This window comes from Dromiciops gliroides, chromosome 2 (assembly GCF_019393635.1).
Source record: "Dromiciops gliroides isolate mDroGli1 chromosome 2, mDroGli1.pri, whole genome shotgun sequence".
Lineage (NCBI taxonomy): Eukaryota > Metazoa > Chordata > Mammalia > Microbiotheria > Microbiotheriidae > Dromiciops > Dromiciops gliroides.
In genome coordinates, this window is record NC_057862.1 from 563,691,309 (window position 1) to 563,719,295 (window position 27,987).

The following is a 27,987-nucleotide window of genomic DNA, read 5'->3' on the forward strand; positions in this document are numbered from 1 at the left end:
TATCCTCTTTTTGTGAAAGGCATACAAATTTAATTTACTGCACAGCTGAAAAGGAGATTCTTGCTCCTCCTTTTTGCTTTTTACTACCTAGTGACATTTGACTCCTGTAACCCATGATCTGGTAAAAGTGTCTTACTCAAATATATATGCATAATCACACACCCATCTATACTGGGATGGTAACAGGAGGGATTTCAAGTGCAGCTGGTTGTTATCCACAAAGCAATAATGAACATAGGATGAGTTCTAATGGGCATGTACTCTTATTTAATCCAGAGATTAAAATACTAGCAACATCTAGATAAGTGCTCACTTAGGATAATAAGTTCTGTTTTATTTGAATAGGGGACATTTTTTTTTCTTTTTCTACAGTTGGTGGTACCAGGTCTAGCCCTAGCACACAGGCTATGGGAGGAAGTATGTGGCAAGGACATGATGGAATAAAAAAGTCCTATTACAATAGGTTTCTGTTATTGACAAGATGAAAATCTCAGTTCTACCTAAGGGTGATTGATGGTGATGCAGGTTGAGAAAGGGACTCTAATAGATTTTTACTGGTTAAGCTCATCTTACTCTGTGTTACTCTAAAAAGCTTTTCTATCATTTCTTAATGAATGCCATGGAACTAATCTGTGGTATTGTGAGGTACCAAATAAAACCTCATGTTCTATTTACATGTACAGACCTTCTTCAAGGGATCAGTAAGTAGGTTTTGACCACTTTCTAACTTGTTTTCTCCCTGATGATGTCTGTGGATTACACTGCTGTCTAGCACTACGCTCTCTGAAATTTTAGGTTGTGACACAGAAAACAATTGTGCTCCCTTCTGTTTCTTCAAAGAGACCACTGAACAACCTGTTTTACAAATCATTGAGAAAGCAAATCTGGAGAACAGAATACATACATCACACATGTATATATGTGTGTTTAAACTGTCCTATTATGACCCTGGAGCAAAATTTTCAAAGGAAAGACAATTAATACAGGGTCAATGCCTCAAAAAAAAAGATGTTTGAATATGGGGCACCTGCCACCATATCAACAAAATCTTTCTTTAAATCCCTCCCCCTTTTAAGAAAGTAAACAGAAAATGCAAGTGGAAGAATCAAAGCAAAGAATCCCCTTATCTTTGGGCCCAAATTCTCTCCCCACCCACCCACCCCTAGCTCTCATTGACACCATTTGGTGTCATGTCAGCCTCCACTTCACCGATGCCATCAGATGCCACACATTGCCAAGGGCCGTCATGTCATTTCATTCTTTTGCCTCATCATGTTTATCTGCAGAAGACAAAGGGAGATTAAATAACCTGTTAAAATAAAGAGAAGGATCGCAGTGGGGATATCTTTTTAGTACAGTTCTCTGAATGTCACTATCCCCTAAACATCTAGAGAGAGCATCTTATTTGACTGGCACAGGCATGTAACTTTGGATATTCTCTCTAAGCAGCATATAAATACACTTCTGATAAATAAATGCTTTGCTGAAGGTTAGCTTTGCTTACTGTGATAATGAACTGAACTCATCCTTTAAGTTTTCCTCAGGATCACTGTCTGTCTATGGACATGCATAAGACAACTCTAGATACCCCAAGTTTCATGTACACACTCAAGATTGCAAGAACCACATATGGAAAATGACAGCATTTTCTACAGTCGTATGACTGGTCTACAAAAGGGACCAATACGTGATCTGCTACTTTGCATATCCTTTTCCAGAGGGAAATAAGTAGTAATTTATGTATTGTATATTTCATGGTCATGATTGTACACTAGGAAATGGGCTATGCACTCATTTAGAGTGGGTTCTGAGTGGTGGGCAAAGGCACCGTGTGGTGGTTCTGAAATATGAATTGTGCTGGCAAGTAAAGAAGGCAACTGGTGGGACAGATGATTTCCAAAATATATAAACACTGCATTCATGTCCATAATGTCTTTGTGTCAAAGTTGTCACAACCTTTTTGTGTATGGCCTCTGAGGTCCCTTCCAATCCTCAAAATCTTATAACTACAAAATCCAGGAAATTGACTTCTTAGGCTTCAGAAAAATCTGGGTCTCAATAGCCCCACTTGAAATACATTCTAACTAACCTATTTATTCCATGGCTAATATGCCCTAAGCACTACTCTATTGGCTCATTTCAACTCTACAATTCAGTCTACCTTGAGATGCACTTCTTGTGATTAAGGCCAATCTGAGCTTGGCACTATGAAAGAAAATGCCTGAAATAATACAAAATTACTGTGCTGCAATGCAGCCTGTTTAGGCTCTCAGGAGAGGAGAGCAGTGAAGTCCATTAGCTATGGTAGCCAGCTATGACTGTTGAGTTCACAGAGCCATGAAGTGCCACAAAGACCAGATCCACTCAGATATATCTTTTTCCCCCCTTCCTGACTCAGATATAATTGGTATGTTCTTGTAAGCAAAGTATTGCTTCAAACTTTTACCTTGAGTCTTGTAACAGCTTCTTCCTCTCTTTACCTGAATAGAAAACTGCACAGTCCTTGATTGCCTTAAGCCACCCTGAATTATACAGGCCTCTGTCACTTAGATAGATTAGACTTCCCTGGGTTGTAGTTTTGTGTGTGGCTTAATTTCCCAGATCCAGACCTATGGTGGTGGTGAGGCAGAAGCATATGTCTCCTTGTATCTTTTATGTGTTGGGGAATGTGTTGGTATGTTGCATGATATCAATTCAAAACAGTGACCTTGGAGGGATGTCTAGCTGCATCTCTGGTGGTAGTGGGGAAAGGTGTTATGTATAGAAAAGAATTTTGCCATACTTTTGACAGAATAGCCACAGAGGAGTCATTAAGGGACAAAACAAAAGGAAGAAATGCTGAAAAACAAGAATTTTAATACTTCAGGTTTAGTTCCCCCCCCTTTTTTTTTTTTTTTTTACTATTTTTAAACAGAATTTTCTCTCCATGTCTATTTCTGTCTTTTTTTTTCCTTTTCTTTTTGGAAGGGCACTGTTAAAATACCAACCAGTAAAAAGGGGAAATCATGTATTAAACTTTACAGAGTGGAGGAGGGTTCTTTTGTTTTGTTTTGTTTTGTTTCTTTTTTTAAACACTTTTTATTTTGGGGGGCAGGGCAATGAGGGGTAAGTGACTTACCCAGGGTCACACAGCTAGTAAGTATCAAGTGTCTGAGGCTACATTTGAACTCAGGTCCTCCTAAATCCAGGGCCAGTGCTTTGTCCACTGTGCCACCAAGCTGCTCCCTTAAACACTTATTCTATAACTTCAGAATGCTCTAATATTTAACCTTAAATGTTATAAAATTCCCTTAAGACTGTGTCTTAAATATTTTCCTAATAGAACTTGCTAATCCTATGTAGCAGATGGGTACATCATGGGGAGGAGAGTGCAGTGACCATATTTTTGTATTGCCTTACTCAGAAAAGCAGTGAGGTGATTTACAACTCAGGTGCACTATGGATTTTTCCATTGCTAAGCATTTTAGACTAGAAATTGGACCATTTACAATTGCAAATCTAGTTATTCTTCCATTTCTGTGCAAATTGTGATCTTCCTATATTTTTAAAAGCTATTACTCATCATGCTAGGTCATAAAGAAGCCTCCAAAAAGGAAAACTCACAGAAGTCTTCCTCCTGATTCCATCTCAGTTTCTCCTTAGAGGTTTAGAATGTTTGAACCAGAAGGGACCTTCAAGATCACCTGATCTAAGGCCCTTAGATGAGGAACAGATGAGGAAACAGTCCCAGTATGAACAAGTGCCTCATCTAAATGAAGTCCATCTAAATGAATTAACTATAACTCATCTAAATTAGGTAACTCTAACCTTCTTAAGGATTAGGGCTAGTGTGGGAACCAGTACCAGAACTTAAGTCACTTATCTCCCAAATAGGGTTCTTCACTATGCTAAGTAAATAGATGCAAGGTAAAAAGATGATAAGCTCTTTGAAGACAGGGAGCTTATTGACCATTGAAAAATATGGCTCCAAATTTCTCAAAAAAACACTCAGTAAACAGCTGATAAAGATGGTAGATATGATAATGATGTGAGTTATCACTCTACCTGCCTTGATTCTTAGTTTCCCCATCTGTAAAAATGAGAACAATGATGCATGCAAAAACTACTGCATAGCATGGCTTGTTGTGGGACAAGACCACTGTAAACTATAATATATGTTATAAATGCAGGCTAACATTGTTATTTTTAAATACTATTGCCTGTAACTGGATAATCCTTTGCTTCTAAGTAAGGCAAAATCCTTGAGAGACATTATCTCATTACATTTCACACGTGCTGTAGGAGATGAGCAAGTGGGAAAAAAGACTTTAGTGTCAAAACTAGAAAAAAGTGAGGTATTCTAAAACTGTGCTGTAAAGCACTTAATTATCCCAAAGATCTGAATATAACATGATTCCCAACACATAAGGTATAGTTTATGATACTCACTATAAACTGGAAAGAATAGAAAGCTAATGAAACCCTTGTCCCTCCACATGAATACTACTATAGAGAGGTTAAAAAGAATTGCAATAAACCATGGAGTGAAGTAATAGCAGAGGTGAGCAGATATCTGGCCATTTAACAGTAATTCTTTCAGATATTTACTAAAACACCCACTAAATAAAAAGAGGAAACAGAATCTTACCTATTAGAGATCATCGTCTTGTTGACTCTCTGTTGGGTCACTTTCATCCTGACTACTCATTTCAACTGAAAGCAGAACAGAGATAATACATTAGACTTTTGTATTGGACTCCCCTGAAATGCAGGCAAATGATCTGAACCTAAGAACTATTTTATTCTCTATTTCTCATGTTTTTTGATGGTGCATATTTTTATGGTCCAATAAATTCCACTAATTTTAGTTTGGGTTGGGGGGCAACTAGGTGGTGCAGTGGATAAAGCACTGGCCCTGGATTCAGGAAGACCTGAGTTCAAATCTGGCCTAGACATTTGATACTTACTAGCTGTGTGACCTTGAGCAAGTCACTTAACCAAAAAAAAAATTGTAGTTTGGGTTGGAGAGCAGCAGCTTTCCATAATACACACCCATAAAATACTGACCTTTTTCAATTTGGGCTCGTGCTTTTCACGAGTTAAATAATGAAATAAATCTTAAATCTGAGAATACAGATCCATGTTTAATGTGGCTTGTGGACACTATTTCACGCTGAAGTAAGTCTTGGTGAGACACTGGAATGGCCTATTGATATAATCTCTTTCAGGGATGTGGGACCATAGTTACAAAGGACTCCTTGGCAGGGGGCAAGCAGGTGTCGGAATGGTATATATATAGGCCTTATGTTTGGCAGTCTTACATTATTTCCAATTGTAGCTGTCACTAAAATGCAGTACTGGGTTACAAAAACAACATTAAGATTATAAAGAAGATGTCAGATATATTCAAAGCAATCAAAATGGGACCTAAATGAAATGATTAAGTTGATAGATTTTTGTCTTTATGTGGAATCCCCTTCTTTTCTTGGAAGAAGTAATAGCTTTTTCTTCACTGTCCCTGGGAGGAGTGAAATTGGCTCTCCTTTCCAGTAGAATTTTCATCTGCTGTGCCAGTTTCATCTTGCAATGTCAAGAGGTATGCTTTTGGGACAAGGATTGGGGATCAATCTCACAGGGCTCCCTAGTCACCAAATGGTATTTAAAATTTAGTGACAACTCTGACTTGCTGGTGTTAGCAGGATGGGTGCATTTCTTTTCAACCATGCACGGAAACATTCAAAAACCCAAATGAATGACATGAAAACCAAGCGGAAATGAGAAAATGTATGCCACTGATGTGCTAGGAAGCCTGCAGCTTCCAGGGAGTCAATGTAATGCAATGTCAGTGGGCCTGTTAGCTTTTCCCTGTTTTGGTGTTCAGAATTCAGAACAGGCACTCGAAGAACACCACTGGGGTGGCTACAGTGGTTGCACACTAGAATAGAAAATAAAAAAAACAAATAGCTAATCCAGATCACATGGTCCCCATAAAACATGTGTTTTTATTCTATTGTGTGTATGATTTTGCAGGAACATTTGCATAAAAAGAGAATGTATAATCAGCACCATTGTTAGAAAGCCATAGACACTAGAGAAGTCTCCAAGTGTCAGCCAGTTTAATTAGATTGATATTTTTCAAACATTACAGCCTATGTTAGGAACCAACAACCTGTAATCTCTAAAAAAAAAAAAATTATCCCCTCTAAAATGAACATTCCATCAGGGAAAACTAGCAGCAAATGCACTTGGAATCAGTCATGCAGTAAAGAGGTGGGGGCAGATTTGAAAGGAGGAGAACTATCACTTTGGACCCTTCCCCTCAACTCTAAGACTGGCTGCTTTTTTTGTTTTTTCCCAGCAAGGGTTCAGTCAAAAAAAAAAATGTGCTGGGGAATCTCAGTTTCAACCCTATGTAAGGATGCTCCAAAGGTTGAGTTTGTTTATGAAGTATATAAATGGTGCCCAGGCCCGAATCATCATAACCCAATCTAAGGTAAGGGGCAGAGAATAGTGTCAGTAGAATGGCAGGTCTTTCTGATGGGAATCAATGACGACCTTTGGTTCCAGTGGGAAATCCTATTTGAGCTACCATTTAGAAAGGTCATTTTTTCTTTGCCTGTAGTCTTCTCATGAGTGATTGCATTATGAACTCCCTATGTCTTTCCTATAGGTTTTCCTACAGGTTTCCTCAACCTTTCCTATAGGTTTCCTATAGATCCCCCCTTAGCAAACAGAAACCAAGTAATAGGAAGTATAAACAGGTAAATACAACATCATCTCCTGTGCCCCCTTTAGGGAATTCCTTCTAGGTCCCATTAAAGAATAGAACTGAGTTAAATACAACTGGACCATGGATGCTTAAAGAGTGATGTTTCAAAAGCAAAGCATGGCCCTTCACTCAAGGACTTTTAGGAACTCTATAGCAGAGATATTAGGGTCTGAAGCTGAGAAATGTATCAGAAGGTGATATAATATCTTTCTGTATCTGCATTGCTATGCTTTGTATATAAATATGGAACAATTATTTTTTAAGATTTTTAAGTGCTTGTCAAATGGTTTCCTGCTATTCTAAGTATATAGATAGCATACCTAGATCGTAGGGTTAGCATCTACCTCCCAGGTTTTTTGTAAGGATGAAATAAGATAACATTTATAAAGTGTTTAGCACAATTCCTAGCACATAGTAAGTAATATGCAAATGTTAGCTATCATATTATTATTATTATTAATCTAATTGGAATACACTGATTATAAGTAAGTCCTGTTATTTGAGGGTCCAATACCATAACTAGGGCAGGACAACTAGGCCTTTGCCTAAGGCTCCATTATATGTAGAAAGAAGAAGGGTATTTACACAAAGTTAATCAGATAGTTTCCATTCTATTTGAATTGAAAATTGCTCCTACACACTCAGTATAGAGAGGCACGAATGAACTAGCTTTTAACTCGCAGCTACTTTAAAAAAAATCTGCATTTTGATGAGTGCTCTAGAAGTAAATGGCTTCTGAAATTTGACTTGTTATTGCAGAACATGTTGGTTCATTGAACAGATAGCAGTCCCCTGATTCCTAAAGCATACATTGAGAAAATAGGCTAGATTTCTATTTTATGAGACTCCAAAGAGCTCAGAACCATACCATCGGCATAGGTAGCATTTTCCACAGGGCAGGCATCGCCAGAACCCACTTGCTCTGCAGATGGCTTCCCTTCTCGCACTGCTCCTTCTGACATGCCAAAGGTTGGAGGCGGGAGGGAGAAAGAGAGAAGACAAAGTCACCAATTAATGAAGAATTCCAGCAACCATTCAGTTATTCTTTTGCTGTCCTTGACCCTTTGAGCTTAAAAACCTCTTGATATTGGTTAACGTTAAGCTTCAACACCACTTTGTTCAGGAAAACTGATGAAAAGAATAGTATGAGGAGGAAGGCTTCATTGAATAGCTTCAATGATTTCTACTCATAAATTCTTCTTAATTTGGAAGACTATTATAAACACCTATATACAAATTCTCAGGCTGAAAATAGAATAACATGTAAGCAGGGAAACATGGAATAACACAATAGACTAACTTAAACTTAGCATTTTTTCGTACTTAAACATTTGTAACTAAAAAAAACATACTCCAAGGAAGCAAACAAAAAAGGCTAGTTTGCCTTAGGCAAGCCTAAAAGCTGGAAAAAACCAGTGTCATGGAAGTAAAGTTTGGACAAAGAACACAAATAAATTGCTCTTTCCTTTCCATATATGGCTTTTAAAAAATCTTATTTAGGACTACAAATAGAACAACCTTTAGTTAATTTCCATCATGGTATTTCTCCACCTGAGCAGCTTCAAAAATTTTTTCATCAGTTCCCTGTGACTGAAGCTATATACTATATTTGACTTTCCCATTCCTAGGGATCTGTTTGGTATTGTAATAAATGTGACCTTTTCTAATAGTTTTTTTTTTCTTTTTTTACAGTTGAATATCAATTATATCTTAAAGACTCCTTCCTACTCTGGTATCAGCATATGTACACTCACATTTACAAAGGTAAAGTTTCAGGGCAAAGTAACCATTTTCACAGGTAGTCTCAATGGAAGTTGGAGCTGGAAAAAACCTTTGAAATCATCTAGTTTCTTATCCTCAGTTTAGAGATGAGGGGACTGAGGTTTAGAGGCACAAAATGACATGTTAACTTCATTGGAGGTGGGTAGGAGGGATGAGATTTACCTGCTGGTCCCTGGATTTCAAATCCAAAGTTTTGGCACTACAAAACTCCCTCTGCGATTAGAACAATAGGAATAGTTTGAACTAGGCTTTTAGTTAGGGGAATAGAGAGAAAGAGAAACAAGTGTAAGGCATGTTGCATAGGTGGAATTTATAGGCCTTGGTAGTTAATTGGATAGAAGATAACCCCAGAGTTTCAAACATGGGAAATAGATGGGAGTAGAGACAGAAATAGTGAAGTCAGAAGCAGGAACACATTTAGAAGGAAAGATAACAAGTGAGCTGGTGAGTATGTTTGGTTTATGATACAGGTGAGACGCACAGGGGGAGATTTCCTGTGTTATAAAGGCAGATAAAGAGATACAGATCTTGACTTAAGAAGAGGGGTTAGAATGAGAGACCAGGTTAAGTCTAGGTAATCACTAACCTTGATTCACTAGCAATTCTGAAAATATAGAGATCACAGGGTAGAATATTTGGAAATCATTCTAATTAAGATATTAGTAGTCATTGGATAATGTCTTCCATGTGATAGTAATAGGGATAAGGATAAGAAATCTGGTGAGGAACTTAATGCATGCAGCTCATGTTCTCAGTGTACTTGATATCCTAAATTTGGATTTTATAGAGTTACAGTAGATGACTAGCTCATTTGACAAATTCTGGATTTTGTAAACTTGCAGCACACTGTGCATTAGACAACACCATCAAATAGCAACCTGTGAACTAACAGCCTTACTGTATTAGGTACTGTAAATACTCTGAGGAAAGGGAAAGGAGTAGAACAAAGCTCTGAGAGCTGAAGAGGAGTAAAGGTATTTTGAGGCTAGAGAGAATGAACAGAATGGGGGAGGTCCCTGAGTCAGGAACATATAGCACTAAAACGTACTTACTGCACACGTAGTAAAGAAAGAGTGAAATTATCAATCAATGAGCAGGGATGACATGAAATGCTTTCTGGGTACTACAACTTCTTTTTTAAAAATATTTTTTATTTTTTGGTGAGGCATTTGGGGTTAAGTGACTTACCCAGGGTCACACAGCTAGTAAATGTCAAGTGTCTGATCTGAATTTGAACTCAGGTCCTCCTGAATCCAGGGCTGGTGCTTTATCTACTGCGCCACCTAGCTGCCCCAGTACTACAACTTCTAACAGGCATATCTTCTATGGCTCTTTGAATTGTGTCTGCTCAGAGGAGAACCCAATAGGACCAGGCACTAAAGGAAGCCTTCATCTTTCAAACTCCTTGACTATACTCTCTCTCCTGGCTGGACACTGACCCTCAATCTATACCAAGCCCCAAGAGGGGGTACCCAGAATCCCCATTCCAAACCAAACCTCAGGCCTAGTCTTCCCTTCCCAATAGTCAGGGGCCAGACCCATTCAATTACATCCCTCCTTGTCAAGAAGACATGGCCACTTTCATATTTGGTTGAATAGGAATTTATCAACTTTAATCCTTCAATGCTGAAGGCCCACATTTGCCCTGCCACTATACTTTTTTTTTTTTTTTTTGCTCAGGGCAATGGGGGTTAAGTGACTTGCCCAGGTCACACAGCTAGTAAGTGTTAAGTGTCTGAGGCCGGATTTGAACTCAGGTACTCCTGAATCCAGGGCCGGTGCTCTATCCACTGCGCCACCTAGCCACCCCCACTATACTCTTTAGATCTCCAGCAATTACTACGTGACTTGCCAAAGCATCGTAAAACCTCTGGATCTTGCCATTAGCCCCACAGCTGCATCCTTATGATCTCTAGGCCTTTCTATACTTTCTGCAGATGAAACTTCCTGCATATGTTTGCTGTCCCAATCAGAATGTGAGCCTCTTGAGGGCAGAGACTAACTCAGTTTTCTATTTGTGTCTTTAGTACTTAGTACAGTGTTTAGCACACTAAGCTTTTAATAAATGGACATTCATTCAATTTTCTCATCTATAAAATGTCATGAAGAAAATGCTTTGCAAGCTACAAAGCACTCATAAATATGAGTTCTCTAGTCTGTTGTTAAAGTATTTTGATGTGGGAACATGTATATGATTTTATAATATAAAGCTTTGGGGAAATTGGGATTTGTTGTAAAAGAAATTCACTTTGTGAATAGCTTTGCTTGAATAAATCTGATGGAAAGTATAGGATGTATTTGGGCACATGGCTAGTCTCAGAATAAAACATGGACAGGTATCAAACATGGAGGTGTGCTGGTCATGCAGGGAGATCAAGGTAAAACCAATAGACAACAGAAAGGTAACAATGGTATCCATACATTATTCAAAGACCTAGAGGAAGATGTCTAGCACACTGGGTGGTTAGAACCTGCCATGGAAGACTTGTAGGTGATTATACACAAGCACTACACAAAATGAGAAAGCATGGATGGGTTGCTTTCTGTATTGTTGAAGGTAATAGCCACATCAATACAATGGTTGAATAGAAGTATATGTTGTAATTGATAAAAAGGAAAGGGACATCTAATTCTTAACATTTTCCCCATCTTATTTCTTTTTTTTCCTTTTTTCCTGTTCTTTTTTTTTGTGAGGCAATGGGGGTTAAGTGACTTGCTCAGGATCACACAGCTGGTGAGTGTCAAGTGTCTGAGGTCGGATTTGAACTCACGTCCTCCTGATTCCAGGGCCGGTCCTTTATCCACTGTGCCACCTAGCTGCCCCTTCCCCACCTAATTTCAAACCTAAATCTGCCTCTCTTCAACTTTTAATCTAACAATGAATTTCACTTTGAGCTGTCTTCTACTCTTGACTCTCTTGCCTTCTTCCCCATCATTGCTCATGAACTGCCAAACCTCATACCCCTACTTGTAGGTTGATGAAAACTGCTGGAGGAAGGTATAGGACCAACTGTGCTTCCTGAGTTCACCACAGATTTATATTATTTAATCTCAGCTGGGTCCTCACTGCTGCTGAAAAATCCCTTTACTTTCCCTTGATTGATTCTCTATCTCAATCTCCACAGTACCTGTTTTATAACTTCTTTTCCCTTCACAATCTACCTATTCCATTTCCAATACACTCTTGATCACCAGAAGGCTTCCTTATATATAAAACCAAGAAAACTTAGGACATCTAATGTGAGCTCCTTTTTCCCTTCAATTTTCAAATCCCTTCAACACCCTATCCCATTCTCTCCTGGCCCTTCTTGCAAAGGTTAACTCCTTTCTATATGCCCCTCATTCATCCTTTACTCAAACTCTTGGAGCTTGCTCCTTTGATCATCCTCCCTTTCTCTAATTTTCCTTTCATTTTACACATATTTATTCCCTCATTTTAAAAATTCTATTTCTAAGAAATTGTGGTAATAAATAAAGCTAAAAAAATCCAAGATTATTGATTTTTGCAACATTTCTAGCACTTTATAAAATGATATTGGTGATAATAGACATCTCTTCTTTATCTATGATTTTAGGTCTCTAGTTTATCCTTATTGCATAAAATGCTGAGTGTTGATTTTAGATAGGTATTACTTGCCACATTAAGAAAAGTCCTTTTATTCCTATGGGGCACCTTTGTGGCACAGTGGATAGAGTGCTACTCTTGGAGTCAGGAAGACCTGAGGTCAAATCTGCCCTCAGATATGTTCTATCTGTGTGACCCTGGGTAAGCCACTTAACCCTGCTTGCCTCAGTTTCCTGATCTGTAAAATGAGTTGGAGAAGGAAATGGCAAACCATTATAGTATCTTTGCCAAAAAAAGCCCAAAAGGTTTTACAAAAAATGGGACATGACTGAACAACAACAAATTTATTCCTATGTTTTCTAGTGTTGTTTTTTTAAAAAAACAGAAATGAGTGTTGTATTTTGTTGAGAACTTCTGCATCCGTTGGTATAATTATACTAGTTTTGTTGTTCTTATTATCAATATGGTCTATTATGTCTATGTGGCTAACTCATCTCTTTTCCTAATTTCCCTATTTTTGCCAAGGTCCTCACTGTCCTTCAGTCTCCCAAGTTGGCATGTTTGGTGTCACACTTGGCCCTTCACACAATTTATAGAAGGAAAGAAGACTAGCTTCAGAGGCAAAGGCTATGAGAATCTACTTCCTCATCTGTAAAAGAGGAAAAATCCTAGCATTTCTTACCTGACAAGATTGTCAGGAAGTAATCAGTTTGAAGACCTTCATGACTATCACTTGTTCTCACTGAGCCCCCTCATTTTCACTGAATGCTGGCTCAATTCATTTAGCTCATGCTCATTATCTGTGCTGACCAGACTCTATTTATATTCTCTCTGTTTTTCTGTCTGTTTGTCTACCTCTCTGTCTCTCTGTCCTTCTGATTGTCCCTTCTCTCTAAAACATTTAAAAGGCTGTAGGTGGACTTCTACAATCTCTTTCCTATTGTTCAGTCATTTTTCAGTCATGGCCAACCAACTCTTCATGACCCCATTTGGGGGTTTTCTTGGCAAAGATACTGGAGTGGCTTACCATTTCCTTCCCCAGTTCATTTTACAGATAAGGAAACTGAAGCGGCAAAAAGAGTTAAGTGACCTTCCCAGGGTCACACAGCTAGTGTGAGGGCAGATTTGAACTTGGGTCTTCCTGACTCCAGGCCCAGCACTCTATCTACTGCACCACCTCAGGCACTTCAGCTGCTCTGCTGCTGGTTGGACACTTTTGCTGATAGATTCTTTTGAGAAATACAATACTTTAAGAAGCCTCCTTCCCAGAGAGGCTATGTGGCACCAAGAAATGGGCCTTGGTCCTAGGACTTATCTGTTCCAAGTAAAAGGAGTGGAGTTTCCTATCTTGTGAATTTTCTAAAGGTGAGGAGAACAAAGCCACAGGAGTGAGAGTCCTGACCAGGTTTTGCAGTCAGCCCAGTGTAGATACCCCAGCAGAAACTCAGATGAAGATTTAACTGTCAGTCATGCTGCATCTAGACTCAACTGGGTGGGACCAATGTACTATCATTAAATTGGTTCTGAAAATATTCCTCTTTCAAAGAATTACTCACCCACATGATCCAATCAAAATTTAAGTGAAAGCTTTTATTATTCGGCACACAGAGGTGTGGCCCGGAGAAGAAGTCTAAACTTCAACTCCCCAACAAAGGAGAAGGTAATAGTTTTATAGAGGAAAGAAGAGGATGGGGGGGTATGACTTAGAACTGAAAAGTTATAGCAGTTTGGAAAATGATGATGGGGAGTGGGATACATGGATAATAAAAATTCCACATTTCTAATTTGAGATTATTGTCACTGCCTGGTCCTAATCACATAGCAAACACAACTGGCTCCCAACTAAGCTCATGCTATAAATTTCAAGGTGCCCAGCTTTCTGGGTGTCCCTGACATGTCTGCTTTATTATCTGTTTGACTAACCACTACCTGATTAATTAACTACTTTGCTTCTCCGAGGAAAGAGTAATCTCTAACTGACCCCAGAAAGCTGATCATCCATATTTCTCCATGGTCAGAGCATCTCCCTCAAGGCCAGAGTATTATGTGGGGACCAATTTTTAATTGGGGGGGGTGCTAGCTAAGCGGCTCGCCGCAATATTGGGGCAAGGAAGGAAACCGGCAGCCTCCCTCAAAACAGAACAAGATTTATTTTAACAAGAACAAACTTAAAAAAAAAAACCACACAAACAGGATCAGTAGGATCAAAGGAAAGGAAATAAAAATGGGGAAAGGGAAATTATAATACCTGAAAAATACCACTGCCCAGGAATCAGCTGAAAATACGCAGCAGAACGCCTGTCACTTGCTTTCCAGCTTCCACCTAGAATGCCCAATTCTCCTCCCCCAAACCTAGAAACACCCCACACAGTCCCAGCCAATGGGATGGCCGCTCTGACAGTCACATGCCTGCCCTCACTAGGCTTCCAATCATTATAATTTTGCCAGGCCCATGTAGGCGTAGGCGTGTGGTGATGATGTGAGGTGCCAGAGCCCTCACAAGGCTACAACCAGTGGGTGGAGCACCGTGTGGTTGTGGAGCCCCCAGGCCAGTGCTTGCTGAGGCATAAAAACCTCAAATAATAATTAATTTTTTATAATTACTAACTGGGCCTAGCCCTACCAGGTTGTTACTACAGATGCTATGTAGGAAATAGGATTGGAGCAGCCAGTTGGTGAAGTGAATAGAGCACTGGATCTGAAGTTGGGAGGATCTGAGCTTAAATCTCACCTTAGACACTTACTAGCTGTATGACCTTAGGCAAGTCACTTAACCACAATTGCCTTAAACATCTGGGGCCATCTGCAGTCATCTTGATGTATATCTTGCCACTGTACCCAGATGACTCTGGAGGAGAGAGTGAGACTGGTGCCCTTGTACAGCCCTCCCTCACTTCAATCCATTTCACTGGGAGTCATGATAGCATTCCCCCCAACCCCGCCAATGTCATGGTCCTCTTTGAGAATGAAGGACAAACAATAACAACAAGGAAATCGGCTAAATTTTAAGCTACTCCACTTAGGGACCAAGGTGGTAAGAAAAGTAAACTGCAAAATCCCAGAGTACAATCCAAATAAGATTAAAATGTAATTTGGAAATGCTCAAATAAACAATGGAAACACAATAAAACAGAGATCATGTTACTTTGTGGTTTTCTAAATCAATATACTTCCTTCAAGGATTACTTTGACAGCACTGGGGAGGGAGGGAGGAGGTGTCTACACTTTGTTTTTACTTATCTTTGAAGTAACTATCACTTTTATTTTTTTGGTGGGGCAATGAGGGTTAAGTGACTTGCCCAGGGTCACATAGCTAGTAAGTGTCAAGTGTCTGAGGTCTGATTTGAACTCAGGTCCTCCTAAATCCAGGGCCAGCGCTTTATCCACTGCACCACTTAGCTGCCCCATAACTATTGCTTTTAAAAAGTTAATTCATGAAAAGTGGTCCAATGTAATTGTGACACTATTCATTGGCATTTAACATTGAGGAAACACAGGTGGTGGTGGGCTCCAGGAAAAGAGACCCTAAAACTCTTTAGGGGACCCTGGAACCTTAGCTCTTGGAGAGAGGGCCAGAGGATACTTGCTCCAATTGATTTCCTTTTGCTAGGGAGGGAAATTCCGGAGATTCCTAGGTAGTAGAATTCTACAATATAATGCTGCCACATTAGATTTGTGGTATGTTTTTCAAATTACTCATCTATTTCCTCCTTTATTTTAGGCCAAGGGCTCTTTACCTGGGGCTCATGAACTTGTTCAAAAAATGTTTTTTTTATAATTGTGTTTCAATATAATTAGGTTTCATTGTGTTATTATATATTTAAATTTTTTTCCACTTAAAAGTATGGTTCTGGGGGCAGCTAGGTGGTACAGTGGATAAAGTACTGGCCCTGGATTCAGGAGGACCTGAGTTAAAATTCCACTTTAGACACTTGACACTTACTAGCTGTGTGACCCTGGGCAAGTCACTTAACCCTCATTGCCTGGCCAAAAAACAAAAACAAAAAACATATTGTTCTGAGGAGGGCCCATAGGCATCATCAGATTGTCAAAAGGATTCATGATACCAAAAAGGTTAAGAGCCCTGTGTTTAGGTTAGTAATGTCAAATTCAAACAGAAACAGATACCTGTGAACACAGACTTAGAAAATCGCAAATCAACATTATCTGTTTTATTGTATTTTTATTTTTTTTTGTTAAGCATTAACCAATTATATTTTAATCTGGTTGAATTAGCACTGGGGAGTTTCATGCCCACTGGTTTGTGATCTCTGGTGAGGTGGTATATAGTCAATCCCTACAATGATATTGTTTCTGTTTCTGCTTTTAATAATCCTTGCACAAATATAATTTCTCTCCTCAGGTTCCTGGCCTAGGTATATGCAACATATTTTGTTAGGGTATATACCCAGGGAATTTATTTTTTATTTTTTTAAGGTGAATATTTATTGAATATTTATCCATGAGAGATGCTTTTTGTTAATCAAATGAATCAAAGAAACTAAAAATTAACTAAGCTTATTTTAAAAATTAATAGCTAAATTTAAAAATGAAAATGTAAAAATGAGATTCAAAATACTGTTTGATTGTTGTTGTTGTTGGGAAATTAGGTTTTGTTGGGCCCACCTGGCCCACCCTGTATTCATGTGATGGTTTCTGTATTCCTTCACAGGGATATATAGTCTTTACATTCAATGTGACTTCATCCACTTTGATCTATTTCATTCCTTTTGGATAAATTATACTCTCTTTGAGTAGAATTCCCATCATGAGTTCCAACCCATAAAGTCTCAATGATTTCACCAGAATCTAGATTTTCCTGTTTATTGTATTTTCTGTCCTTTTTGTATTGTCCTTTTGGTATTTTTATGTAGCTATCTGAGGGAGGGCATGGGTTTTAGTATTCATTTTCTTGGCTATTGTCTCTCATGAATTACTGGTACTGGTCTTCTGTTGCACCAGCTACTCTGTGATATCAGATTTGTCAGATCTTAAGGGGCCATTTTCTTCTTTCCCTTTCTTTTCACTTTAAAATTCTTTGTTCAGCTTCCCATGATTTCAGGCAAATATGTTTTAGCTGGCCCTTACTAAGTACAGTCCTTTCTGAAGCCTCTATTTTCAATCAGCAGCAGTGGGAACACCATCTATGCAGTAACTTGTAGGTATTTCAGATGTAATTATCTCCATTTTACAGATGAGTAAATTGGAGTTTAGAGATTTGCTGCTAAGCGTAAGTGTTATACCTGAGATTTAAATATAGGACTCCTGTCTCTCATTCCATCACTCTTTTCACTATATTTAAGTGTCTCTTGAGTAGTAATGGTCCCAAATAGACCCTTACCTTGCATACTCAGCTCTTGCCTCTATTGAGTGGCTCCCAACTTACAGAGGAACTTCTTGGGAGATAGCAATGCTATGAGTCCTTTAGATTTCTGTATGAAGGTGCAAAGAGCAGTAGAAATGTGAATTTCCATTTGGCTTTGCTCAGTATAGAACCCTATTTCTCTCCATGACAATTCTAGCACCCTATCCTATGCTTTAAACATTATCAACACAATTTAAGCAACTGTCAGAGAAATGTTTGCTGATGCCAAAAAAGCTTTTCAGTGGGCCCTCAGTTTAAAAAGGTTTCCTCCCACTACCTCCACCATGGGGTAAATTATGATCCGCAAAGTAAAATAGGAAAGCTTGAAGACATCTGTGATTTTGTGCTCTGCATGCTTGTGAACTCCTGAAGAGAAACTGTCTATAAGGGTAAACTTGAGATTGCCTTATAACTGTAGAAAGATTTTTCCTTTATGAGTTTCTTCATACCATTTGGCCTGGTTTTGAGTGTCTCGTCCATCACTGTCCGTGTACTTCAATACTTAAGGGACTTAGGATTTTATTGGTATGGGGCTCTTTCCACTATAGACCTTCTCTGTTTTAGTAGTTTGTCTTTGTGAGGGGCAGAGGACAAAAAAATGGTATCACTCTATTGCCAACCTAGTGCCTAGACTTTCCAAACTTAGATAGAGTAGACCTGGCCTTATAGACATAGAAACACATACATATAAACACCCACTCAAACACACACATATACACATTGACAGGCCAGATTGGTAGCATTGAACTCATATTCCACTAAAACGGTCTTCAAGAACTCAGGGTAACCCCCATTTTATGGTGAGGCATCAAAAAAAGAGTTTAAAAGAAAACGCTATCTATACACAAATAGAGTAGAGAGTTGTTTTTTGGTTACTCACATCAAAACACTTTTTTTTTTTTTTTTTGCAGGGCAATGGGGGTTAAGTGACTTGCCCAGGGTCACACAGCTAGTAAGTGTCAAGTGTCTGAGGCTGGATTTGAACTCAGGTACTCCTGAATCCAGGGCCGGTGCTTTATCCACTGCGCCACCTAGCCGCCCCTCAAAACACATTTTTAAAGAAATTATCGAGTATCAGAGGGGAGAAATGCTTGAATATGTCTATATTTACAAAATAAAATGAGGATTTGAAGCAATTATCTAGATGTTGAAAGCAAAACAGTTTTCTGCCAATATTATTTGGATAGCCAGGTGTAAGTAATTTGGGACAGGATTTATTTGACTAATTACTTCAATGCTCTATTTTTTAATTTTATGTGTGTAGATGCCCACAGATGCTGTTCTTCATTCTATCCTAGCCCCACATAAATCTTACACTCGATGTGACCATATTGACTGATCCATAATAACAAAGTGAAAATGTTTTGGTTTCATCTTCTCCATTTTAATTAAGCCTCGGGAAAAGATAACCTCCAAAAGAATAAGTTGTGGCAGTGAGGCCCAAGATCTTGTTTTCAAAAATAAATTGTTCAAAGGCACAACACAATCTTATATAAGTATAACCAGAAAGACACTGTGGTCAAACAGATTAAGGTACTGGAACAGAAATCAGGAAAGCAGGCCACTCAATTTCATACAGTAGTATGGCTTAGGCCAAATCTTTTAGAATTTCACAGTTTTGATTATCTCATTTTTTAATAGGTATAAAATATATATTCCTTCCTCATATAACTCTTTAACAAATCATCAGAGTGAAGGAAAGCAGGACATCATCCAGACAATTATATTTATACTTCAAAATTTCAATAGAACTGTGTCCTCATCTCAAAGACTAAAACCAGTCCATGCTTTTGAACATATATGATTTTTATCTATATTGTAGTGGCTAGGATAATGGACTTAAAGTCAAAAAGAACTGGGTTCAAACTCTGCCTCAAACACTTCCCAACTTCTCTCTGTCCCTCAGTTTCCTCATTTGTAAAATGCGGATTGTTGGACTCAGTGACTTCAAAGGTCCCTGTCAGCTCTAAATATATGGTTGTCTGGTCTGCTATATAGGATCTACCTAATTGTGGAGATCCCCCAAAGCTCTGTCCTGGGCTCTTTTCTCTTATTCCCTAGATACTATTTGGTTTGATGATCTTCTCAGCTCCCATAGATTCAATTATCATCTCTGGAAATTCTTCTCAAATCTACTTGTTCAGTACCAACATCATTGCTGACCTCTAATCTTACATTTAGACTGACTATTGGACATCTTGAACAGGATATCTGGTAGACATCTAAAACTTACCATGTCTAAAACTGAACTTAGTATCTGTTTCCTCCTCTCCTCCCAGATCTACCCTCTTCCTAACTTCCCTATTTCTGTTGAGGGTATCACCATTCTTTTGGCCTTCTAAACCTAAAACCTAGGTGTCATCCTTGACTCCTCACTCTCCCCATCTCCAATCATCTTCATGACATCTCTTATATATACCCCCTTCCCTCCTCTAACACCGCCACCAATCTGGTACAGGTGATTATCACCTCATGCCTAGGCTATTGAAATAGCCTTCTAGTTGGTCTCTTAGGCTCAAGTCTACCCACTCCAATCCATCCTTCCTTCAGCTGTCAGACTGATCACTATGTCATGTTCTCCCCCTAACCCTGCCCCAATTCAATAAACTCCAATGATACTCAATTATCTTCTGAATCAATTATAAATTTCTCTGTCTGGTTTTTAAAGCTCTTTATAACCTAAATATCTCCTAACTTTCCAAAACTCTTCCACCTTCCTCCCCTTCATGTATTCTGTGATCCAGTAATACCAGTAGCCTTGATTTTTCTTGAACTTGACATTCCATCACTTGACTAAACATTTTCACTCACTGGCCCCCATGCCTGGAATTCTCTCCCTCCTCATGTGTAGCCCTAGTCTTCCCTGGCTTCCTTCAAGTCCCAGATAAAATTCCACTTTTTGAAAGGTCTCTCTGATTATCTCCAATTTATCTTGTGTATATCCAGTTTACACATAGTCATTTGCATGTTTTCTCCACCATTAGATTTTGAGCTCCTTGAGAACAGGGGATTTCTTTTTTGTGCCTACCCCCCCAGTACTAACTTGACTTTAATTTTCCTGACGATGGTAGCCTTCCTTTTGATCTTTTCACTTTTTATGAGAAACAGATCATTACTCAGGCTGCTCATCTGCCATCCTTTACTCTTGCTACATGAGAAACCTACCTCCTTTTCCTAGGAAATACTTCCTCGAAGATATGATTTTTGCTAATTCTTACAGGAAAATTTATCATAGTTTTGATTATTCTTTTTGAAAAATTTTTATTTTCAGGCAATGAGGGTTAAGTGACTTTCCCAAGGTCACACAGCTAGTAAGTGTCAAGTGTCTGGGGCTGGACTTGAACTCAGGTCCTCCTGAATCTAGAGCTGGTACCTTATCCACTGCACCACCTAGCTGCCCCCAGTTTCTATTATTCTTAAATGTGAGTTGTTTTTTAACTTAGGTTTATTGAAACTTTACTTTTCAAACTACCTAAGTACAATGCATTTGATGAGGTCTAGAAATATCTCTGGTTGGTCCTCTCAAAGAGTTTATTTCATGACTGTGAAGACTATCAGTATTAATAATTATGTTGCTATTATATGGGAGAGGACTTACCTTTGAGGACTTTCTGTGGGGTTTGTATACACCAACTCTTATTGCTGTTATAATAGGGAATTAAACTAAGATCATGAGCAGGAAGAAGAAAGGGTAGGAGTAGCTGGGATGAATAAATAAATGAATAAGGAAGGAAGAAGAAAGCCAAGTTTAAGGAAGAGAGAAACCTACTAAGTGACTGAACAGAAAATAGGAAAATTTTAAATTGACTGCTACATGTTTTTGTCTTCTCCACCTCATTATTTTACCACAGAGTGTGGCAGAAGTCACAGGTTATGTTTCATTCTGCCCATGGCAAAAATCCATAGGAGAAGCAGTATTAGGGCTAAGATAGCTGGAGAAGAGAAGAAAAAGGCCAATCGGAACCACAACAGACTGGATTGCTATGGGCCAGGGTAGGGACTCAATCTATGAGATGTGTGGGCTTGCCAGCACTCTGAAGACCTGTTTATACCTATATTCATTTTCGTTCATTTGACTGCCTAGCTGGGTGGCCAAGCAAATGCACGCATACATGCTTGAGAGGAGGGGATGGGATTGCGTCATTCTTTATTTTGACATGCATGTGGAACAGGTCTTATCCCAAATGGCTTCTTCCTGCTGTGCAGTAAAACTGAGTGCTGCAGAGAAATGAGTCCATTTCACATAAACAGCGGAATCTGATCAAAACTAGAACTGCCTCAACAACCCATTTATTCCAGTTTTTTTCCCCATTTTGATTGCCACTGATGGGAACACAAACAAGAGTTGAAATTTCAGGGTTCCTAGCAGGAGATAAAAGAGCTGAAATGGAAGGAGGCTGGGACATCCAGGGCCACTTTCATTTTCAATTACCATTTGCAATTGTCCTACAGAAAGCCTTGATTATCATACCTTTCTGTAGGTTATGGGGGGAGGGGAAGAGGGGAGGGAAAAGGTAGCAAAAGCAATAAAGGAAGCTGGTCCCCTAGCAGGATAAAAAAAAAAGATGCTCTGATGAATACCAAGTATAGTTAACCAGATTTTAAATCTATAAATATTTGATGAAAAGTGGGATGACCCCTTAAGCCTCTCCTGTGAAATTTGCCTGGAGCTTGGACTGTGTTAGTCATGCTAAGCAACAATCATAGTTCTTTCTTGGAATAAGCATCAGTTAACTTTAAGAGTGGGATGCTTTCTACATTCAATAAAATTAGCCAAGGTACTAAAACTATGTAGGAAGGACACAGTTATAATTATTTTGCTACCCAAGAAGCATGAAAGGTACCTCCAAATCAACTATTTAAAGCAAATTCAGTTGGTTAGGGTTGGAAGGGAGGAATCCTTCAAGATAAAGATGCTGGAACATTTGAGGCCACTGCTACTGGTGGAAGAATCAAAGTGGGACTAGCACAGGGATGAGTTCACTTTGGTATAGCTACAGAGAATGAAAGCAAGCTTTATTGTAGCTCCCTGTTTGAATTATTCTTGCCCAACTAAGTGTTTGTATTTGGTGTCGGAGTCCTCTAAATTTTGGCATCTTGAGGAAAAGCCCCAGTCACCCTCTCCTAGTTATAGTTGTGAGAATGTAAGAGAAGAGGTTAGTAAATCAGTGGATAGAGTGTTGGGACTGGGGTCAGGAAGACTTGAGTTAAAATCTGTCCTCAGACATTTCCTAGCTACATGACCCTGGGCAAGTCACTTAACCCTCATTGTCTCAGTTTCATCATCTATAAAGTGAGTTGGAGAAGGAAATGGCAAGCCACTCCAAGGAAATTCTAAATGAGGTCATGAAGAATCTGACAGGACTGAAATAACTGAACAAACAAATTACCTTGATAACAATACTGAAAAAGCAGCAGCAGAATGTAGAACACAAAACATTTACACAGGCTTAACCCATGAGATCTAAGAACCCAAAGTAGCTTTTATTTCATGTTACATAGACATATTATTTACTATGCTCTTGTAGCTCATTAAGTGAAAGAGGTGATGAACCACGTTAGGCTCTGCTACATCAAGGACCACCAAAGTTTGTAATCCAGGTGCAGAATCCAAAGCTACGTGGACAGAGATCAAACACAGATCTAATGAGGAAGAACAGTCTGTCAACACAAACATGGGATCATGAATCAAAACTGAGCCCTCGTGGGATGCTATGTTATGGTTCAAACTGTTCCTTATCCCAGTCTCCAACATTATTCATACTGACATTTAGAGCCTTTTAAGAGTGTGCCTCCTATTGCCATGACATAATCCCGAAGAGATAATTTTTCCATTCGCAGGTATTCATGGGAATTTTCCCACTAATATCCCATTCATGCAGCTAGAATCATACAATTTTTAATGTTTAAAACGTGGGTGTTACAAATAGAAAAACACAAAGAAAGTATGGAGATGGGGAAGTATATAATTGCTGAGCTTTAAGATAATATTGAGTGAAAGAAGGATTCCTTTGAGGAAATTAAGATGGGAAAGATGAATCAACATCTGGGCACCATGGGATATTGTCTTCCTCCTAAGGATTGCTCATTAAACTCCTTCCCATGACAAGTTCTTTTTCTTTCCCTCTGTTTCTTTCTTTTCCACATGTCTTGCTGCTAAACTATTATAGAATCAGACTATTTGTGGACATAGTGAAGAGACAATAAGGCACAGACTCAGGAATAGGTATGTAGTGTAAGGTACATTGTCTCTGGTGTCACAGGTCCTGGGTTCAAATACTACCTCTGACACTTCCTATGTGACTTTGGGCAAGCCCCTCAATCCTTCTGGGCCTCAGTTTCTTAACCTGTCAGATGAAGTGACCAGACTGTATGGCCTTTGAGTTCTCTTTCAGTTCATGTCCTTCTGTAAATTTGTGATGGGGGATCCACTGAACACCATTCTTCAGTTGTTACAGATGAGGATTTTGTTAATTATATTGAATACAATAGCATATTGTTGACTCATATTTAGTTTGACATTTACCAGCACTTCAAATCTTTCTAAGACACTCTATTGTCTTAAACTTCCTTATTTTGTACTTGGGGAATTTATTTCCTTAACCTAAATATAAACTTTAAATTTATTCCCTGGTAAAGTTCATTTTATTAGGTTTTGCCAAGATTTAGCATCTTTTAGAGATCGTGATCCTGTCCTCCAAAATGTTAGTTATCCCTCACAGCTTTGGACCACAGAGAAACAGATTTCTACTCCTTTTTTTTCATAGCTGACACTGGGGAGAAGACAACACTAATCCCGCAGCAAAAATGTTCATTTTACATTCTGTCCTCAGTCTTTGAAGGGTGAAGTTATTAACCTCACTTCCTCCAAGTTGCCTTCTCAGATGCTCCTGGCCAGAAGTGCCTTTGAACTTTCATAGCATTCTGTAGCTCATATTCTTTCATATTCTGGGCAGTATACATTTACATACACAGAAACAAATTTCCTATTAAATTAATTTGTATATATTTTATCCTCTCCATCCTCCCCACTTCCACCCAATACACTGTATGTTCTGTGAAAGAAGGAGGCCTCCTTGAGGCTTCTCCATTTTCCTTTTGGAGACTAGCACCTCTATGCCTTGCTTATAGTCGCTGCTCAATAGATAGTTGCGAAATGGGATTTGTTGATCAGCCCAGTCCTGGGACAGTATTAGAAAGTAAAGGTGTTATCAAAACAACTGAATTACTATGTATTTTTTTTTTCAGAGAGGTCCCTATGTGTCTCCTGAGCTTAGACTTGGTAAAAAGTAGTTCATGCATTCTTTCATTACACAAATATTGTGTTTCCACTATGAGGAAAGCATTGTGGTACATGCTATGGGGGATACTAAAAATAAAAGTCCATATCAGAACTCTGTCTAGTTGGGAAGACAAACTATGAATGCAAATAACTTATGTCAAGAGGCAAAAATGTCATGTGAGCAGGACAGTCAATAAAAGCCAAAGAAAATCAGACAAGGGAGAATTTCTCCTCATTTAGGGTAATCAAAGAAAACTTTGTGGAGGAGGTAAAAGATGAGTATTAATTTCCTAGGTAGAGATGAGTGGGGATCAGAGGGAGAGATGAGGCAATTCTAAAGAGGGACACCAAAACTGAAAAGTACAAGGCACTCAAAGGAGATCCTGAGGAGACTATTTTGGTCAGAGTGTAGGGTTCATATAAGGAGTGGAAGGTGAAGCTCAAAAGGAAGTTAGGGACTATAATGTGGAATCACCCCTCTTCCCTTAAAATGCCTTATATTTTGGGGGCATCTAGGTGGTAAAGTGGATAGAGCACCGGCCCTGGATTCAGGAGGACTGAGTTCAAATCTGGCCTCAGACACTTGACACTTGATACTTACTAGCTGTATGATCCTGGGTAAGTCACTTAATCCCAATTGCCTCACCAAAAAAAAAAAAATGCCTTATGTTTTAATTCTATTGAAATTAATTTAATTATATTATAAAAATGTATTCAATTATATTAAACTGTCTTGGTGTTTTTGATGTGGAATGTCCTCATCCTTTCCCCACTTCTTATCTTTACCTAGGGAAATTCTATTCATCTTTTCAAAGCACAGCTCAAATTTTTACCTCCTCCATGAAGCGTTTCCTTGAATGCTTGACTAAGGAGCATGGATTTTATTCAATAGGCCAATGGCAAGCAGGTTAACGATTTTACCTGAAAGGATATAAACCATGAAGATAATGCCATTAACTATCTTCCTCAAATTTATAAAAAAAGAAGGAATATAATGGAAATAGTATTTTAGGAAGATTTCATCTGACAACTGTGTCCAGGTTCTATTAGAGAAGATATCTCATAATGGCATGGAGTCTGATGAGGAGACTACTGAAATAAAGCAGCTGTGAAGATCTGAATTGAGGTGGTGGTAGTAAGAATGGAAGAGGCAGCTAGGTGGCATAGTGGCTTAAGCATTGGGTTTGGTTGGAATCAGGAAGACTTATCTTTCTGAGTTTAAATCCATCCTCAGACACTTCCTAGTTGTGTGACCCTGGGTAAATCACTTAACACAATTTGCTATAGGTTCCTCATCTGTGAAATGAATTGGAGAAGGAAATGGAAAACCCTTCCAGTACCTTTGCCAAGAAAACATTCCAAAGAAGTCTTTGAAGAGTAAGACAACTGAAATGATGGAACAACAAAGTAGGAATGGAAAGGAAGGAATGATAAGATTTGGCAACTGCTTTTATGTTGGACAGTAGAGGATGTGAGGGAGTCAAAGATATTTTGAGCTTGGGCAAATGAAAGAATCGTTCTACCATCAACAAAATTAGGGAAGTCAGGAGGAGGAAGTGGTTTGTTAAGGAGTTAAGGGAAGATGATGTTAAATGGATTGAATTTGATTTGAGAATAGGACATTCAGGTCTAAATAACTTGAAGATAAGTGGAAATGCCAGGTTGGAGCTCATCAGAGAGATCAGAACTAGGGATATCAATTGATAGTTACCTGTAGATTCCAGAATAGTGCAACAACAACAACATCTTTATATAATACTTTATTTAATATATATATATGCATACACACGTATGTGCATATACATATATGTATATGTAATATATTTACATATATTTATTTATATATAAACAAATGCCACTGATTTGCTTTGATTTTTGTGTTCCAAAAGCTAGTATAAAATCCATAGTGATTTTTTTTTTTTTATGAATCAACATTTTAAATTCATTTTCTCAAATGCTAGGTCATTCCATTGACCTTCTTGAACTACTTCCACAGTGGTCATCCCAATCCCCGTGGATTCCAATGGGGCCTTATGATGGTGATATATGGCTTGGTAGTCCAGTTCAGAGTACATGTATGGCTCAAGTATTGATGACATATAACACCTAAGGGAATATGATTTCCTATCAGATCACTGAAGACTATAAAGCTCAGCTTTGTCTACAGCAGTAAAGATCAGGAGGTAAACAGTTTACCTCTAGGCTGAGTTTTGGGACCCCTCCATGCCCATCCCCTATCTGCCAGCTGCCTAGTCTGGGAGAATAGCTGACTCCTTTCTGAGAACTGTTTGTGCCAACTCTCAGACCAAGAAGTCTCATTCCCTTTCTCTAAGATGAGCTGTTGTATAATTTGCTTTTGCTGAGGCACAAAACATTATTAACTCACATTCTGGATGAAATAGTTACAGACTTGAAAATGAAACCTCCCACACATTTTCTTCTCTTTTTCTTTCTTTCTTATTTCATTTTTTCTCTGTTCTTGGAAGAAGACTGTATACAGAAACATGAAATGGTGACTTTTCTATATACCTGAGGTAAATAGGTATAAGGCCGTTCATAGGGCTGAATTAAGTGAGCAGGAACTCATAGCTATATCTTTCCTAGGGGAAAAAAATGTGTTTTCTGTCATAAATCTTTATTAAAGCTTGTCTTGAGCTTATTTTTTTTTTTCCTTTCAAATCCGGCACATGAGCCCATCTGATGTTCAAATGGCTGGTTGAAATTAGCCTCTTTTAATTACATAATACCCAGAAAGGCATTTTTTTCTTTTCTTCTGGCAAAGAATACTGCAGTTTTCTATCTGCTTGCTGCCCCTACAAATATGTTAGCAGGCCTTTTGACCCCTGACCGGTACTGTCTCCTCTGTCAAAACCACTTACATTTTCCCCTCCTGGGCATGAAGGCAGAGATCTTGGTGAATCTTCCTGTTGGCTATTTGCTCAGGTTATCTCAGACATTCAAGGGCATTCTTTGCCTCTGGGTTCAAGGGGGTATTGTAAATGTTGATTTATTTTACAGATGGTTTCTGGTCCTGTGTTTGAAAGGTCTGACTTGATTTTATTGCTACTGGATACAATTCTTTATGACCCACTAGAACAGAAGCTCTTCAAGGGAAGAGCCAATCTGGTGTAGATCTTTGTGAACCCAGAGCTTCTCACAATGCTTTACATTTGATAGGTCCTTAATAAATGCTTGTTAAATTTAGGTGAATTTACCCACAATCCTGCTATCATGCACAATTTGAA

The 27,987-nt window shown here is 38.7% G+C and overlaps 1 protein-coding gene across 3 annotated transcripts in view; it reads right to left on the reverse strand.

Annotated features, from left to right (window-relative positions):
- Nucleotides 1-1,155: 1,155 nt before the first annotated feature.
- The window catches only part of MACROD2 (mono-ADP ribosylhydrolase 2), a 2,303,223-nt gene continuing 2,276,391 nt past the window's right edge, over nt 1,156-27,987 (reverse strand). For all 3 annotated transcript variants that reach the window (XM_043982733.1, XM_043982732.1, XM_043982731.1), the window contains 3 exons: nt 7,617-7,703; nt 4,628-4,692; nt 1,156-1,280 (listed from right to left, as the gene is read on the reverse strand). In XM_043982733.1, the coding sequence (XP_043838668.1) occupies nt 4,631-4,692; nt 7,617-7,703 (149 nt within the window). In that variant the 3' untranslated portion in view covers nt 1,156-1,280; nt 4,628-4,630. The remainder of the gene's footprint in view (nt 1,281-4,627; nt 4,693-7,616; nt 7,704-27,987) is intronic.